Here is a 19,051-nt window from a genome sequence, read left to right on the forward strand (position 1 = left end):
CAGAATTCTCCTGTTCTCATCACCCCACCTCTACTTCCTACCTGGTCCCTCTGCCTATACTTCCTGCCTGGCTATGGGCCAATCAGCATTTTATGAAACCAATACGAGACCACTGTCCCACAGCATACAACCAACCCAAATAATATCAATTTTTTTTCATTGAACATAGATAGACATAATAACAAAATCTTAGCATTGCAAAACCAACAATTTATATAAAAAAAGAGATGGAATTATGCTGAGAAGAATTTAGTCCAAGGCTGTACGGTCTTATATTGGAAAATCAATTAATTTGTCATATTTATAGATTATAAAATAATCTAAATGAGGGTATGCATGAGGCTTTAAATTCTATTTTTACTATAACAAAAACAAAAAACCAAAAAACCAAAAACAAGCCAAAAACCTCAAAAAAGAAAAACATTAAAAAAATGGCCATTTCAACAGTTACTGAGAAAAAGTTCTATAGAAATCATGCATCAATTTTTGTATTTTTTGAAGGTGCCATGCTATGTAGCCCAAGCTGGCCTGAAAGTTTTGATTCTCTTTTGCATGCCACTATGGCTGTCTTAAAATTCAATGATATTCCTGATAAAATTCCTAGGAAGCCAGGGAACTTCTTTGCCAAGCAAGGGAGTCTTACAAAAGGAAAGAGGGTCTGGGAGACAGTTCAGTTTCTAAAGTCATGCTCGTGGACCTGAGCTCTTATCCCTGAACCCATATTAAAGCACTTGGTTTTAATTCCAGTGCTGCTATGGCAAGAAAGGAGCATCCTCTACAGGCTTGTAGGTGAGCTAGCCTCACATCTGCAGCTGCGAACAGGATACCCTGCTTCAAATGAAGAGGACAGCAGGTTGTCCTCTGACCTCCACAGAGGTGCAAGGAATGTGTGTGCCTACATACACAAACAAGCACATCATACACACATTCTCTCTCTTTCTCTTCCTCTTAAAAGAAAATAAAGCCCTAAAACCAAAACGTCTACAGGTAACAGAGGGCTGTGCACCCCTAATATTTCCGCATTATACATTAAGATAGGATGTGGTTGCTGGGTTGAGGATTTCCTTTTAACCCACACAAGCTAATAAGCTAGCTGTTAATATTTTATGGATGGTAGCAAAAGTACAATGCTCTTGAGTTAGAGAGGATAGATTGTATCTATTAAGCCACTGCAAAGAACATCAGCACCACCTGTTCACATTTGCTACCTCTGATCCAACTCCTGCAGAGGCAATGTAGCGGTTTCAGACGGATGCTGTGCCTTTGGAGGCACTGGGCAAAGCTGAAGACAGAGTTAGGAAGATCTATTGTTTTTGTTGCAAGCAGTAAGCAAGACTGTTGCCTTATCTTTCAAAGTAACAGGTTACATAAAATTTCTGAAAAATGACCTGAGTAGGGTCTGCAAGGTGGCTCTGCAGGCAAGGACAACTGCTGCCAAGCCTGACGACTTGAGTTCTATCCCCAGGGCTGACATGATGGAAGGAGAGAAATGACTGCCGAAAGTTGTCCTCTGACCTTACACATGACCTCTACAGTAGCATGCACACACCTACACACATATAAAAAATAGAGAAATAAAATATTAAAAAACCCAATCTTGTAGTCTTGGATTACCTTGAAATATGTGTAGTAATGACAGTGATCTGGGACACATTTTCTCTATCAATATTACCTCGTACAATAAGAAAAAGAAAAAAAAGGCATTTACTTTATTCACAACTGTTATATGACTGTCTACATAGGGGTTCCACAGAACCAACAAAATCAAAGGCTATTATGATTAACAAATTAGTAAGATTGTAGGATGCAAGACAAAACAACAATAAACCAAAAACCCTGCAAAACTGCACAAACAAAACAAAAATATCTCCCCAATATCAAACAGCCCAATTAAAATGGGCAAAGTATTTATAGAGACAGTTTACTAAGTATTAATAGCAAATAAACATGAAAAGATACAAGATGCTCAACGTTGTTATTTGTTATGGTTAAAATCACGAGCTAAAACTGTAAGATAGACCAAAATTATATTTTAGATTGGCTAAAATATTAAAAACCGATTGCATTAAGTTTTATCAAAGTGTGTAACAACCAGAATTCTCATGTGTGGCTGAGAGAAATGTAAAATGGGAGCTAGTGAGGTGACTCGGCAGGTAGAAGCATGTCTTTATGACTCGGTAGAGAAAATGTGCCCTAGATCACTGACATTACTACACATATTTCAAGGTAATCCAAGACTACAAGTTTGCTGTGAGAAAACCCCATGAGCAAAGCAACTATTTCATTTACACTTCCAGGCAACAGTCCAGCCCTGAGGGAAGTCAGGGTAGGAACTCAAGGCAGGAACCTGGAGGCAAGAGCTGCTGCAGAAGCCATGGAGAGGTGCTAGTTACTGGCTTGTTCTGCCTGCTTTTTTTTTTAATAGCACCCAGGACCACAAGCCTAGGGGGTGGCACCACCTATAGTGAGCTGCTACGTTTCACATCAATCATCAATCAAGAAAATGCACCACAGGCTATCTGATGGGGATGCTTTCTTTATTGAGGTTTCTCTTCCCAAATGACTTTAGTTTGTGTCAAGTTGATGGAAACTCTCAGCACAGAGCACTATATACCCACTGGATGACACACAAAGTCCTCTATTAGGTTTCTATCCAAAAGAAAAGAAATAGCAACATGACTATTCCTAGGTAAACCCAAGAGAAATAGTACATGTCTATATGGACTGTTCACACATGAATGCTTCCAGTGCTTTATTTGGAATACTTTAATGCTAGAAACATCCCAAATGTTCACTAATAGGTGGAACAGAGACTGTGTGTGTGGTAGATCTCTACATGTGAATACTATTTAGCAGTAATGAACTATTTATAAATGCAGCATAGATGTATTTCAATGTAATTATTCAAAGACCCCAAAGCGTTGATATTTCTAGACCCACTGATATAAAATCCTACACAAATGCAAACTAATTTATAGTGATAAGAGATTGCCTGGTTCACAGCAGAAGGTATAGGACGGAGGGAAGCAAACAAAGAAACTATCCGGGTGACAGATATGCGTATCAACTTACTCGTGACAACAGTTCCTCTGGTCCATGCTTATTTAGACAGCAAATAGTGCACTTTAAGTGTTTCTAGTTTATTGTATATTAATAATTCCTCACTAAAATATGAGAAAAATCTTCCATTACAATCATTCTAGATCTTTCTAAATAGTTACTTTAGCAACAGGCGGCAGGGGCTACTACTGATATGCCAGGTACTGTTTTGGTATTAGAAATACAGTCTATGTAGGAAGAGACTTAAAGTTGGTAACGATGACAAAAAACAAAAACGCCAGATGGTTAACATTTTTGACCAAGATAAAAAATAATTAATTAGGATAGCTATTAAAATATTTCCAACTGGGTATGTAGAGTGTATTCTGAAAAGGCAATACTGATAGTGATATGAATGCCAGGAAGGGTAAGGGTGTCAGCGTGGAGCAATCCCAGAGATTCCCTAAAGACCCTCTCAACTTCTGAGCAAGATCACTCTGATCATAGAATAGTCCCCTTGTTCACCCATCTTCAGTCTCTAAAAATGGTATCAGCTTGACATTCTGGCATCTCACTGCAGATCTTCCATCATTGTCATGGAAACCCGTAGGATCTAACTATGTAGGCCTGGCTGATCTGAGACTCATTATGTAGATGAGGCTGGCCTCAAACCCAAGAGATTACCTGCCTCTGCCTCTGGAGTGCTGGGATTCCAGGCGTGGGCCACCATGGCTGGCTGCAGCATTGTGTTATTTTCCCTGCTCCTTCATTGTTACTTGAAAGAAGCCCTGATGTCAACTGTTGCACTTCATCATGTCATTCCTCTACCTAGACTTCTTCCAGTCTCCACACCTCCTTCTGTCCTTGAATGCCTGTCTCATACAGACATCCTCTAGGGATATTTTATCTGTATTTTAGTATATAAAGCATGCCTGAAGATCAGAGTGCAAAGCTAAGTCATTAGAGGCCATCGAATGGTGGTACACACCTTTAATCCTAGGAGACCGAGGCAGATGGATCTCTGTGAGTTCAAGGCTACCCTGGGCTACCCAAGATCGATCCAGAAACAGATCCAGGTGGTGGTGGCTAATACCTTTAATCCCAGCACTAGGGAGGTAGAGACAGGAGCAATATGGCTGGGAGGAGAGAGGAACATAAGGGGGAAGAGACAGGAACTCACTGAAGTGTGGACTGAGGTTTGGTGAAGAGTCTAGGCAGTCTGAGCATTGGCAGAAGTAAAAGGTCTCTCTAATGGCTTACTGCTCTACTTGTCTGATCTTCAGCTTTAACCCCTATATCTGTCTCTGTGTTTTTATTATCGTGCTACAAGACCCTTTTTGAAAGATTTTCTGATTTTCCTACCTAGATGACATCTTGTTTACATTTCTCTCCTGTCGTTTTCTCCAGGAGCACAGGCATTTTGCATCACATTTAGACAATGGCATAGACTCTGCAGGCAGGAGAGCACCTGTGGTTCTAGTAGACTAATCACCTTCTTTTTATATTTGACTCAAAAGCTGCCAAGAGTCACAGGAAGAGAAGTATAGACATAAGACAAATAAAAGAATCAGACTTCTCTTGCTTCCCAAAATCGATGACTAACATGTAAAGAATGAACTGTGCTTTAAAAAGACAGACTGGATCTCGACAATGTCAGTGACTGTTAATTAACCAGAGAACTAGAGTAAACCTTCTTATTGTGGGGGTCTGGGGCCAAGCCACCATGGGCAGAGTCTGCATGAAGACAGGGAAGCAGTGGCTGTTTCTCTACTTGGTATCAACCTGAGTCAGGGGCATGACTTCACAAAGGGCTGTGGGTAGATTTATAAGTCAGAAGCAGTAATTGGTGAAGAAGAAACATATAATTTCAGAAAATGGGAATTTTAGCAATCCTAATCCACTACTTCAATTTTTAAATTTTGTATTTAAGTGTATTTATTTTTATGTATATGGTGTTTTGTCTGTGTGTATTTTCTGTTTAATTTTTTATTATTATACGCAGTGCCAGTGGAGGCCAGAAGAGGATCCCCTGGGACAGGCATCACAGAAGGCTATGAGCCTCCCTGTGATACTAGGAATCAGACCTGAGTCCTGTTGGAAGGGCAGGGAGTGTTCCCAACCACTGAGCTATCTCTCTCCAGGTCCCATCCCCCAGGACTGATGATACTCAAAGGGTAGAGTGTCAAATCACAGTCACAGTAAAAACATAATTAGAATGGCCAGGTGGTGGGCACATGCCTTCAATCACAACACAGGGGAGGCAGAGACAGGTGAATCTGTGAGTTCAATACCAGCCTGGTTTACATAGCAAGTTCCAGGACAGCCCGGCTAAACAGTGAGAATCTGTCTTAAAAAAATTTACACACACACACATGCATACATACAAATGGAAGGACACAAAGGAAAACACATAGTAGATATAAAACATCCTCATTTTTGGTTGCAAGCACCAGAGTTTGTGTGTGGGAGGGGAGCTTCTGGCAATGGAACTAGGGCCTTGGCATAGTTCCGGCAAGCACTTTACCACTAAGCTTCTCCTTCAGCTCTCCTTTTTTTTTTTTTATACAAAGAGTGTAAAATACAGCAGAGTCATGCATGAAGATTCATTCTCTTAAAATACAAACAAAATTTGTGTAATGGTTCAGTAATTTACAGTATGGTACTATGAAGAAGCAAATAGCCACTAAAATTATACTTTGAAAACATTTTTAAAGTTATTTTATGTATATAGGAACTTTGTTTGAGTGTGTGTCTCGTGCCCTTGGAGGCCAGGAGAGGGCATCAGATAGCCCGAGACTGGAAGAACAGAACGTTGTGAGCTGCCATGTGGGTGCTGGAATCACAGATATTTTCTCCTAGACCTTTTCCAGTGTTTCAGTTCTGTTTTCAATGCAGCTCTGGTTGGCCTGGAACACGCATATGTAGACCAGGCTTGCCCTGAACTTACATCAGTCCTCTGCCTCTCAAGTGTTGAGATTATAGGTCTGTGACATTATATGCAGCAGTTTTCAGTTCTTTACTGATCATGAAGTTCCTTTACTAATGAGAAATAAGAGGTAACAACAACAACAACATCACTTTGTTGAAATATTTAAATATCTTAGTTTGGAACTCCAAAGTCAATGTTAAAATATATATTTATCAAGTACAATGAGAACATGGGTATTCTGCGCTCATAAAGCACGTGCCCAAGGTCCTGGCTTGCATCCCAATATTGACCCTCCCAGGGGTCGAAAAGTATTCTGGCACTATATTACCCGCAATCTTTAAACAAAGATTCTAGTATAGGCACCAACCTTACACAATACCATACTGAAAGGACCAAGAACGTCTGAGCTGCCCTTTGCAGTGGTCTATTCACCATCTCAGGCACAGGAGTGGTACGCTCCCCTTTGCACCACTGATACACAAGACAATGCTGAGAGAACTTCATTGACTATATTTGAATTACTGCAAACAGCAACTTGCTTTTTAACCTATGTATAGTTGGGAATTTTGAAGAAGAAATTTTATTCCTTGCTCTAAAAATGGATTGGGGTGAGAACTGGAAACTGCAATAAAGTAGCATGGGCTAGCAGCGACGTAAATATATGGCAAGTGACCCTTAAAATGTCGCTTCTTTATTTAACTGGTTTATTTTCTTTGCTTTTCCTCCTCCTCCTCAATTTTTTAAAAAAAAGATTCATCTTTTATTTGTGTGCATGTATGTGTGTCTGCTGAGCATATGTTATGTGTACCACATATAAGCAGGTGCCCCAGGAGGTCAGAGGGCCTCAGATTCCTTGAAATGAGTTACCAGCATTGTCAAATGAATAAGGTGGGTGCTAGGAATTGAACTCAGGTTCTCTGAAAGAACTGCAAGAGCTCTAATTCATGGGCTATCTCTCCAGCCCCACCTTATTTATTTATTTCTTTATTTACTCGTTCATTCATTCATTTATTTTTTTGAGACTGAGTTTTACTATGCAACCCTGGTTGGTCTGGAACTCTGTAGACCAGCTTGGCCTCTGCCTTCTCAATGCCTTGATTAAAAGTGTGTACCGATGCACCTTCCTTTTAATTGGCTTCTTTAATTAGCTATTATAGAAAAAGAATGGGTAAAAAAAATTTTATACAAATTTTTAAAAAGTCCAATGGTTAATTTTTCTTGTAAAGAATAAATCGTTCACAAGCTAGTAAATGAAAAAGTAAAAATATTTTGTACAATGAGAACAAAGGATGAATTTCCTAAATTACTTTGAATGTTTCCCATGATCACAATTTACCTACAATCTGTTAAATATTAGTAATTTAAGTTGTGTGTTTTCACTGCTTTAAGAAAAATTAGGTTTGTATAAACTTCTGGAGAAGGTGATTAATAAGGCACCCAGTTCCAATTCTCTCTCTCTTTAATGTACCCAGAGTCCCATAGATACCACTCCACAGAAAGCTAAGCTGCTGCTACCAGATCTCCATTACTGCATTAACTTGGCATACAGAAAACAGACCACTATTGTATTCTTTTATCCCTAGAGAGATGAGGCGATTTGCAGCTCACTTGAATCTCAAAGCAATTCTGTGTTGAATTGGCTCAAGGCTGAGGAGGCTGAGCAACAGAGACCCACAGCACGGGCCTCACTTCCCATATGACCTCTGCTTGTGGCGACTTCTCAGTCATGTCAGAACATGCCGACCTAGTCTGTGTATCTGTGTGTGGGAGAGAGGCTGTGATCTCTCTCTGCCTCTGAAGCGATTCCTTTCACTGTCATGGTAAGCACACTCAGGAAGGGTGGGGGCCGCGGGCTCTGGTGAGGAAGGAAAATGTGGTTAACTTAAATTGGAGCTGGGGTGCAAATGGAGGCTGTATGAATTACTCCCACTCCTGTGGTCAACTGTGCACTTTTGTTTCCACGATTGAAAAATAACTGATCTTCAGATGCTTTAAGCTATAGTCTGAATTAGGATCTTGCTTGGGGAGGTGGGGTGGAAGCACAGATGAACAAAGCATGGCTATATATTCAGTTGAAAAAAATTATTAGCTAATGAGAAAATCATGAAATGGTGCATGCTCAGTGGCTATTCCGTTAGACACATCAGTAACCCTCCAGAGTCTTTGTTGTTTCTTCTGTTCTCTTTCCAAACAGATTATATGTTTTAAAAACTGCATGGGATGTGGAATTAAAACAAAACAAAAAAACCAACCACCTACCTTGAGTTGAAATCTTACCCTCTAACTCTCAAAAAATAAATAAGTTTTAGATATTAAACTTTGATGCTATTTGTGAGTTCTAAATAGTAAGATTTTCATCCATAAAATGAGATTATTCCACAAGCATGACCCTATTCATTTCATGATGTGAACAATGTAACTAAAACTGATGTAATAATTTCCTCTTATTGCTATCAGGCTGTCTGACACAGAGTACTTAACAGATGTTCACACAATTATTAGTGAAGTGGGATAACCGCAGTACACAAACAGTAAAAGTAGGTGAATTAACCAAACCAACAATAACACGTTCTTCTTTTCTTTTCTTTTTCTTTTTTTTTGTTTTTTGTTTTTTTCCAGATAGGATTTCTCCGTGTTGGAACCAGTTCTCTATTCTGGAACCAGTTCTTGTAGACCAGGCTGGCCTTGAACTCACAGAGATCCACCTGCCTCTGCCTCCCAAGTGTTGGAATTTCAAAATCTTAAGTGTGTGTGGTGCATACCTATGATGTCAGGACGGGAAGGGAAAAGCTAAGGAAGGCAGAGGCAGGAGGATGACATGGTGTGTGTGCTTGCATTTTTTTGCGGGTGGGGTGTGTGTGTGACAGTCTCGCTTATATCTCAGGCTTAGATGTCATTTTGTAGTTCAGGTTAGCCTTGAACTTATGGCAGACTGTTTTGAGTCTAGTCAAACCTATTGTGACATTTTGTCTCAACAAATAAACACCCTGAAAGACAAAATGGAGATATTAGTAATTAATGAATTACTAATTAAGTTGAAGGTCTCAGAAAGATCCCAGGTGAACACAACGCCTCAACTGCATCAGTAGGTAATGCGGTAACTCTTTGGTGAGACCTTTGGTAGGGCCTATGGGAGCTGTCAGATCTGGGTTTATTAGGGGAGAGTGGGAGTAGAATCAGGGGCTAAGAGAACAGAGCTTAAGTTCGAATCCTAGGTAGTAAATTGTGTAGCCTTGAAAAGCCATTTAGTCTTTTCTAAACCTCTGTCTTCATATCTCAAAATGGGAGCACCAGTCTCTTTTTCTCACTTTTGTGAAGATCAAATGAAGAAGCTGGCAAATCATTGAAAATGTCACTTGCTTAGCTGCCATCATCTTTATGTTATGTGCACAGTAACCTCTGTTGAGTAAAGCCAGATCCTAAGCCACCTTCCATCACAGGATACTAACTTTCAGTCACATAGACAGTCACTCTTGTCTGAGAAGTCTTGCAAAGAGGTTCGCTGTGCTCTCCACCTTGGGAGGTCCCCACACACCAACATGCTGCGTAGGTGAGGTCAGATGTTCCTCCTGGGGATGGCGCTTCCCCGAGTCAAATGCTAGCAGATGTCCAGGGTACACAAGTCTTCACATTTCACTAACCACTGCTGTAACCTTCCAGAGTTCCAGCTAATTCAGATTTTAAAAAACATTCTTTCAAATAAGTTGCTTGTGCCCTATGTTTCACTTGTAGTAAAATTTGTCCTTTTCCCCCCTAATGGACCTGTTAATGCCTAGAATGTGCATACACGCATATTCTTTTTCTGTGCAGTGAGTGAAATCTTGCTAATATAGGAGTTGAGGAAGTTAGAATAATGAAACATTGAGAGGAATCCCTTCTAGCAGTAGGTGTCATGGTAAATGACAGTGGCGGGCAATGAAGCATGCACTTCACATCTAATCTCCCACTGAAATGAAATAACTGCATTTTAAGGAAATAAAACCTAACCTTTCTTGATATGACCTGTTAAATGAGTCAAAAAGCCCTAATTCTAAACCTATAAAATTAATCAAAACAACCCAAGTGTGCAACTGTCCTAGTTTCTATCACAGAGACTCTAATAACACAGTAAATTCTGGACTTCGGATAGGAAAGCCATTTTGTGCTCGCCCCCGCCCTTCCTGACAGCAGGCTGGAGCTCACTGACACAGAGCCCTCTTTCTCTGGGGAGCAGCTGGCCCAGCCCCTCAGCATAAGCGCTTCTTCCTGCCAGCAGCCCCTTATGACGGTGCTACCTGCCAACCAGCAGTGCCCTGGTGTCTGTCCGGCTGCTGCGGACTGAACAGATTGAGATTTCAGCCAGAGGAGGAGAGGTTGCATTAATTGGCTAAAGCTGCTATGTACTGAGCGTATGGCCATGAATTTGTAGCCAAAACACTAACCAGAAAAAAAAAGGAAAGAGAGAGAGAGAGAGAGAGAGAGAGAGAGAGAGAGAGAGAGAGAGAGAGAGAGAGAGAGAAGAATCATGCTCTTTAAACACAAAACAAGAAAGAAAGTCTGCTGTCTGACCCTGGCTCTGCAGCAGCACTTTCAACCTTAACACGTTACAACGAGGCTGAAATTCTGTACCTTGGCCAAAGCAGAATTTTCCTGGTATACTCCTTGCACCAGGTCCTTAAGGGCACTTGCTAAAAGTTCCACAACCTAAAAGACAAGAAGAAAAAGAAATTGAAAAAAACAATTTAAAGGTGTAGCTCCATTTTATTTTTAACTTTAGGAGGCAGAGTCATAATGTAGAATATGTGTTTGACAGAAAAATTGGAGTTATGTGCAAAGATTCTGAAAAATGAATTGTGTACCTGGATATTAAAGCTGTAATCCAACGTTTTCTAGTCATAATTCAAGCAAAAAGAAAATCTTATATGCATAGTATTTCACCATTATACATAAAAATCCAGTAATAACCACTTTGAACATAATTTTAAATTTCAGATAAGGAATGAACGATTAACTCAATTTATTTTCTGTATGTTTATTTCTGTCAAGGGGATACTTTTTCAGTACTCCCATTCTGGGTGCCATTACAATGCTAATTTTTATACTTAATACTGAAAGAAGAGGAAGAAAATGGCTCCCCTTTTCAAAGTGTTTGTTCTGTTGTACTTAAAGCACACCGTGGAGCTGGGCCAGGAAGCACACTTTTTTAATCCCAGCACTCCCCAAGCGAAGGCAGGCAGATCTCTGTGAGTTCAAGGCCATCCTGGACTACAGAGCAAATTCCAACAGTTAGGGCTCAAGAAAGACCCTGTTTCAGAACGAAACCCCAGTTGTTGTGGAGAAGACTGCTCAGACATGGGTTTAAGACAACAGAAAGTCTTTCTTAGGCACAGGCGACTACACTGAGTGTTCAGGAACCTTGAAAGCCCCGAGCCTTTCTCAGAGTGAGCTTTAAGTACAAAAACCATGTCCTAGGTTAACAAGAACAGTTAGTCAGAAGCAGATCTAAAGAAGCCAAAAAACAAAGCTAGTAAATTTAGAGACTTTTCTATAACTATGGAGTCTCATGGATTAGGTCTTTGTTTTAGTTTGGCAGGTGGTGCTATCTACATGCTTAATTCTATAGCCTGAATGGTGCTTCCATCATGGAGTCAGTTGTGCTAAGGTCTTGTGGCTTACTAAGTGGGGCCCTGGTACACTAATAACAATAAAAAATGCACAGTGGACTTATTTGGTATAGGACCCCTGGGTCAAATATACCATAAACACTGAAAATTTTGACAGAACTATAAATACAGAGTGCAAATTTAGCAAAACTGTTATTATTTAAGGCTCAACTACAAGACAACAAACAAACAAACAAAAACCAAACCCAAACAAAATCAAATGTGTTGAAGTTGTTTCATAATGTGAAACACAGAAATCAGTAAGTGGTCTCTTTGTAGCTAAACTAGCGAATAATTGGTAATGCTCAATGCAGCCATTCCAAACAGGGTTCCTCAAGGCAGCCCCACCCTCTCCTCACAGTCTTCACACCCGATCTATTTAACGTCCTGTGTTACACAGCCTGTATCTGGTTTCTACTCTTGGCTTCCTAAAATTCAGCTCAGTTCTGATTGAATTAAAAGATTTTGTTTCAGCTTTTATCATTGCTGTAATTGAAGTAAGCCAAGGGATATACTCAAACATGAAGATACTTTAATCTTGGGTACCTTGCATTTAATAAGCATTTTCTTAGAGGCAAATGACATCGATTTAAAGAAAGACTTGCTTTAAGATTTTAACACATAAACATTTATCTCTATTTACATTCACACTACATACTGGCATAGAAATTTTGCTGGTTGAAGGCATATTTTTTTTTTCTAGCTCTGCACTCGAGCTAATTTGTAAGACCCATAGACCCCCCTCCCCCTTCTTCAAATCACATTGCCCTTTAGGTAACTAAATACGTAAGGGATATTATAGCTATACAAGGTACAGAGGAACTGGAAACACAATGATCCTACAATACTACCAGATGTGCTGAGTTATTTAAATGGGGAAGAAAGAAAAATGAATGGATGTTTTTCTCCTGAAAGTATCAGATAAGCTCTATTCCCAAATCCAGAAGGATTGAATATCGCCAATAGGTCTATGAAAGACTGTAACTAAACGTACCGCATCAGATTGGATTACAGTTTATACAAGCAACATCCCAAGATCTCCCTGATGGCTGGACACATAATCCAGATCAGTCACTCACTAAGAGATGCTATGGCTTTGAAACAGTTGGAGCTCTGAGACCAGCACTGGTAATGTGAAGAGGGATTTATAAAGAGAAAGTCCAACATGACATGTCAAAATGATGGCATGAACTTTTTTTTTTGGGTGGATCCAAATCTTTTTTTTAATTAATTAATTTATTTATTAAAGATTTCTGCCTCCTCCCCGCCACCGCCTCCCATTTCCCTCCCCCTCCCCCGATCAAGTCCCCGTCCCTCATCAGCTCGAAGAGCAATCAGGGTTCCCTGACGTGTGGGAAGTCCAAGGACCACCCACCTCCATCCAGGTCTAGTAAGGTGAGCATCCAAACTGCCTAGGCTCCCCCAAAGCCAGTATGTGCAGTAGGATCAAAAACCCATTGCCATTGTTCTTGAGTTCTCAGTAGTCCTCATTGTCCGCTATGTTCAGCAAGTCTGGTTTTATCCCAGATGGCATGAACTTCTAACTGTAGATCTGGCTCTGGATAACCCAGAAATTTACCCCCTGAAATTCCAGATGAGGCAGAGGCAACAAAAACATTTTGTTCTGACTCTTTTTCTCTTAGCACAATTGGCATGTCACAGTTTCTAAGTGACCCATGCTTAGAAGAGACTGTACCTGAATATAGACCTCTATAGCCATGACAACCAGAAAAGAGAAACAACAAAAGGAGGAAGGGACAGCATGAAGAACAGAACAGCCTAAAGGAACTGACTGTATCCTAGGCTGACTTGTCCACTGCATGGGTAAATGACTTTTTATAACCTGGAATGTGAATTTAAATAATCATATCAAAGAATATTGGATTTAATTTTCATCCTGCTTTAAAATTGCAAATACTTATATAAAGACCTCATTCATAATGCAGTATATTCATTTAATGCTTGTTTTTGAGACAGGGTCTCACTATGCAGCGCTGGCTGGAACTCACTATGTGGGCTAGGCTGGCCTCGAACTTAAGAGATCTTCCTGTCTCCGCCTTTGGAATGCTGGAATTATAGGCATTTCTGGCTTGGACTCTTTTTAATTGATTTTTATTGAGCTTTAGATTTTTCTTTGCTCCCCTCCCCACTTCAACCCTCCCCCGAGGTCTCCATGCTCCCAATTTACTCAGGAGATCTTGTCTTTTTCTACTTTCTACTTCCCATGTAGATTAGAACTATGTTAAGTCTCTCTTAGTGTCCTCATTGTTGTCTAAGTTCTCTGGGACTGTGGTTTGTAGGCTGGGCTTCTTTGCTTTTTGTTTAAAAACCACCTATGAGTGAGTACATGTGATAATTGTCTTTCTGGGTCTGGGTTACCTCACTCAAAATAATGTTTTCTAGCTCCATCCATTTTCTTGCAAAATTCAAAATGTCATTTTTTTCCTGCTGTGTAGTATTCCATTGTGTAAATGTACCACATTTTCCTTATCTATTTTTGGGTCAAGGGGCATTTAGGTTGTTTCCAGGTTCTGGCTATGACAAACAAAGCTGCTATGAACATAGTTTAGTATATGTCCTTGTGGCACGATTGAACATCCTTTGGATATATACCCAAAAGTGGTATTACTGGGTCTGGTTGTTTCCTAATTTTCTGAGAAATTGCCACACTGACATCCAAAGGGGTTGTACCAGCTTGCATTCTGACCAGCAATGCAGAAGTGTTCCCTTTACCCCACAACCTCTCCAGCATAAGCTGTCATCAGTGTTTTTGATCTTGGCCATTCTTACAGGTGTAAGATGGAATCTCAGAGTTGTTTTGATTTGCATTTCTCTGATGACTAAGGATGTTGACCATTTTCTTAATCAGAATCTTAAAAAAAAAAGAAAAACCAAAAACAAGCCAGGCAGTGATGGCGCACGCCTTTAATCCCAGCATTCAGCGAGGCAGAGGCAGGCGGATCTCTGTGAGTTTGAGGCCAGCCTGGTCTACAGAGTGAGTTCATAGAGAAACCCTGTCTTGAAAAAAACCAAAAACCAAAACAAAAATAAAAACCCAACCAGTCAAGCAACAAACAAAGCTCATTTTATTTATGTGTATGTGTGCACTTGCTTGTTTGTATGTGTACCATGTGCTTACACGTGCTCATGGAGCCAGAAGAGGGTCCCCTGGGACTGGAGTCATAGCAGCTTGCAGCTGCCTGATGTGGGTGCAGGAACCAAATCCAGATCCTCTGCAAGAACAGCAATGCTCTTAACCACTGAGTCATCTCTTCCGCCCCAGTTAAGGTCCTCGGGAAATAGCTGAAATCATCTGAAGTGCTTGCGAGGGGCTGGCAAGAGAGGCTCAATGTGTAAGATGCCCAGCTGACACTAAGTTCGATCCCTGAGACCCACATGGAGGAAAGAAAGCCAATGACTCCCACAGGTGTCCTCTGACCACCACAGATGCACCCTGTGTGTGTGATTTCAATGTAACGTTAAATCCGAGTATACTGTGAGTGTGTAATTAAAAAACCTTTTAAAGAGATACTGAAGATAATGGCAGCCAGAGGAGAATCTAGGACCTAAAATCCAAACTACCTAAAACTTCCTCTCCAGGATTCCTGGTGCTGTAGACAAGAACAACCTTGAGAAACATTCAAGGAGCTTGTTCTTCAGGTCCAGGGAAAAGCAAAGTATCTCAACTGGAAGCCCCTGGCATCCCGAGGGAAAAGCAGTGCAAGAGAACAAAACAGATATCAAGAATGAGAGTATCTTCATTCTGCTCCAGGGCTGGCTACGTGTTTCTCTTGTGAGACTTGAAGTGGGTCAGTTCTGAGTTCTGGTTTCCTTAAAATGTAAGATGAAGGGGAATTCAGAATATGCTTTATGAGGGTTCTCTACAGCTCGAAAATTCTATCAGAAATACAAATCTCAGCCAGGTGTGGTGGCACTCAGCTTTAATCCCAACAGCTGAAAGATCTCTGAGTCTGAGGCCAGCCTGGTTTACAAATTGAGTCCCAGGACAGCTGGCCACAGAGAAACCCTGTCTCAAAAGCCAAAGCGGGGTGTGTGTGTGTGTGTGTGTGTGTTAAGGGGGCGTGCAAATCTCAGCATTTATCATAAATAGGCAAGACACTAGTGGTTTTTACATTGCTGTGAGGCAAAATACTTGACAGAACAGCCTCAGCAGGGAGAGAGCTGTTGGGCTCATGGTTTCAGAGGGTCCAGTTCATAAGAAGAACTCATGGCTCAGGGAGCACATGGCAGAAAAGCATTTCTATCACTGTAGTCAAGAAGCAGCCGGGGAGAGCAGACCCATAAGGATCTAATCAAATCCCCTATTTCTTTTAGCTAGACCCCACTTCTTCAAGTTTCCAAAATGTCCCAAAATAATGCCCACAGCCAAAGGCCAAATGTCTTCATGAAACTTGGGGACATTGCCAATTTAAACCATAACAGGAAATAAACTAGAAAAAACTTATATGTATGAACTTGGCCTGAATAGCTCATAATATTATTACTATATAAATTTAAAAACTTTCTTTCTCCTACACTGTATATTTTTGAGGGTTTAAATTTTACTTTTATAATTTTGTTTTTGAAATTACAATACAACTACATCATCCCTTCCTTCCCTTTCTTCCCTCCAGTGCCTCCCATGCACTCCCTTGCTATCTCTCAAATTCATGGCCTCTTTTTCTTTAAATGTTCACACACATGCTCTCTCTCTCCTAAATAAAACTATAACCTGCTAAATTTATGATTGGTGTAGGAGGTCCTTTTGTATTTGTGTTGATTTCATTGGTTGAATAAAGAAGCTGCCTTGGCCTATTGATAGGGCAGCCCTTAGGTGGGTGGAGTAAACAGAACAGGATGCTGGGAAGAAGAGCAGTGTGACAGACGCTGTGATTCTCCGGCCTGGGGTTGACGCTGCTTAGGATCTTTCCTGGTAAGCCACGACCTCATGGTGCTACACAGATTACTAGATATGGGTTAAAGCAAGATGTGAGCATTAGCCAATAAGGGGCTAGAGATAATGGGACAGGCAGCAATTTAATTAATACAATTTCTGTGTAATTTTGGGCATAAGCTAGCCGTGTGGTGGGACGCCACAGCCCGCCGCTCCTCCTACTACATATGATGTTGTATGCATATGATTTCAAGGCTGACCACTTTGCACTGCACAACCAATTGGAGGTGGGATCTACCCTGGGGAAGGCTATTTCTTCCATTCCAGGAGTCCTTAGTTGCCTGCAGTTCTTTTTATAGTGGTGTGGTTCCATGCAATCTCCTTCTTCCATATTAGCATGCTTACTGCTATCATCCTTGTTCAGGTTTTGTTCCTATGCTATATTTTTATCAGCCTGATCCCCTGTGATGCTGATTTTCTTTTCTTTATGGAGTTACTGGGGACTGACCCACTTGTTTATGTTGGACATTCTACCACTGGCCTATATATTCAAGCCTTCCTTCCACTTCATCTTGAAGAAGGGTTTCATTAAGTTGCCCAGGCTGCTCTTGAACTCACTCTAGCCCAGGCAGGCCTTGAAACTGTGATCCTCCTGCTTCAGCTTCCTGAGTAGCTGGGATTGTAGGCTACACCACCAGATCCATCTGGGTTTCTACTCACTCCTTTCTCTGTGAGATTTTCTAGACTCATCTCTCATGGTTCTAAGGCACGGAGAATGACAACAAAACCATTTCTATTGAAAAATATTATGATTCATGGCCTACCTCAATAGTGGGCAGTTTCTGGAAGTTGTAGTTGAGTTAACTAAAGACACTATGGCTAGGGCTGGGCATGTGGCTTCGTGGTAGAGAGCTTGCTTAGTATGCATAAGGCTCTGGGATCACAAGGAAAACCCAAACCAAATCAAAGCAAAAGAAAATAATGCTGAGCTCAGAAAACTATAATAAATTGTCTTCACAAAAAAAAAGATATTGAGAAAAGTAGAAGGTGGTAAGAGAAAAGCAATTACCTTCTCCCCTAGGAAAAAAAGGCCCTTGCATCGCTATATAAAGATGCCCATAAAATATTCTTAAAGAAAAAAGGCTGGTGATAAAACAGAATAATCTGAGAGGTAATATTTTTTTTAAAAAAAGCAAAACGAGGTCAGATCGTTTGCATTTTATACACAAAGAAAAAAATCTGAAAGGAAAAAAGAAAAGGGGAAAATGATAATGTGAAAGTGACAGACTGGAAAATTCTTAATTAAAATTTTCCAATCTTTCTTAGTCACTCATATTTAAAATGGCTACACGTACAACTGCTTAAACAGAGCACACACTATATCCCCACCCCCTTTTCATTATGCTGCATTTATAACTGGGTAAAATAATAAGCTTTTCCCCTTGGGAGAGGACCAGCACATTCTGTTTTTAGTCTCTGAGGGGCTTCAAGCTGAGTTATGTCCACAAAGTGATTTACAGGATATTGTCAGTCAATAGTCTCCAAACTAGCCGAAATAAGACCAGCAAGTGCTGGAAAGTATTCTGTGTAGACAAGTCATGCCTTTCTCAATAAATGTGAATCAAGAGACCTGTCAGCCAGAAACTGACAGATGGACTTGATTCAAAAACGCTATGGATGTTTAGCCAGTGTACCAGACCAGTTTGGATTAAAAGATAAAGTAAAATATAACTAAATCTTTAGGGGGGGAAGATAACTATAACGTATGTGGCTCCAGTAGGGCTCAGTGGGTTGAGCTGGTGTGATAAGGTAATACACTGTGTTTCATTCAATTTGAAAGGGTTGCTGTGTGGAGCTGGAGTGATGGGTCCATGGGAAAAAGCACCAGCTGCTCTTCCAGAGGACCGGGGTTTGATTCCTAGCATCCATGGGCAGCTCACAACTGTCTGGAACTCCAGTTCCAGGAGATTTAACACCTTCTGTCCTTTGCAGTACCAGGCATGCATGTGGTACACAGACATACATGTAGGGAAAACACCAATAAACACAATAAAATAAAATTTAAAAATTACTGTGTGTGTCTGTGACATATGCATGCGGACATATGCTACAGCTTGTGTGTGGAGGCAAGAAGAAAATTTTGTGGAGTTGGCTCTCTCTTCCCATCTTTATTTGGGCTCAAGGGATGAAACTGAGGTCACAAGGTGTGTATAGCAAGAACCTTTACCCGCTGAGCCATCTTGCTAGCCCTTGAGAGGTTATTTTTAGTGACAATTTTTACTACACTTATGACAATGTGGAATAACAAAGCCACATGGAGACCATCATTCTATTTAGGAGCGCATGAACACAGAACACCACAGCCTTTACTATTCTTAACAGATGTTAGCAAAGGAAACAGTTGTATGTGCACATCTGTGATGCTGACAGCATCAATCGCACACATAAATTTATGGCTCTCCTAGGCCTTCTCCCTTGAAAAGCAGAAGCAAAGGCAAAAATACTCTCAGGGCAAAGCAAAATTTCCAGGCTGGGGCTGTAGCTCAA

General features: G+C 40.6%; 1 protein-coding gene across 3 annotated transcripts in view; it reads right to left on the reverse strand.

The window, feature by feature from the left end:
• The window catches only part of Pdss2 (decaprenyl diphosphate synthase subunit 2), a 242,778-nt gene that overhangs the window by 75,681 nt on the left and 148,046 nt on the right, over window positions 1-19,051 (reverse strand). For all 3 annotated transcript variants that reach the window (XM_075944547.1, XM_075944537.1, XM_075944538.1), the window contains exon 4: window positions 10,577-10,651. In XM_075944547.1, the coding sequence (XP_075800662.1) occupies window positions 10,577-10,651 (75 nt within the window). The remainder of the gene's footprint in view (window positions 1-10,576; window positions 10,652-19,051) is intronic.

Source organism: Microtus pennsylvanicus, chromosome 1 (assembly GCF_037038515.1).
Source record: "Microtus pennsylvanicus isolate mMicPen1 chromosome 1, mMicPen1.hap1, whole genome shotgun sequence".
In the NCBI taxonomy this organism is placed as follows: Eukaryota; Metazoa; Chordata; class Mammalia; order Rodentia; family Cricetidae; genus Microtus; species Microtus pennsylvanicus.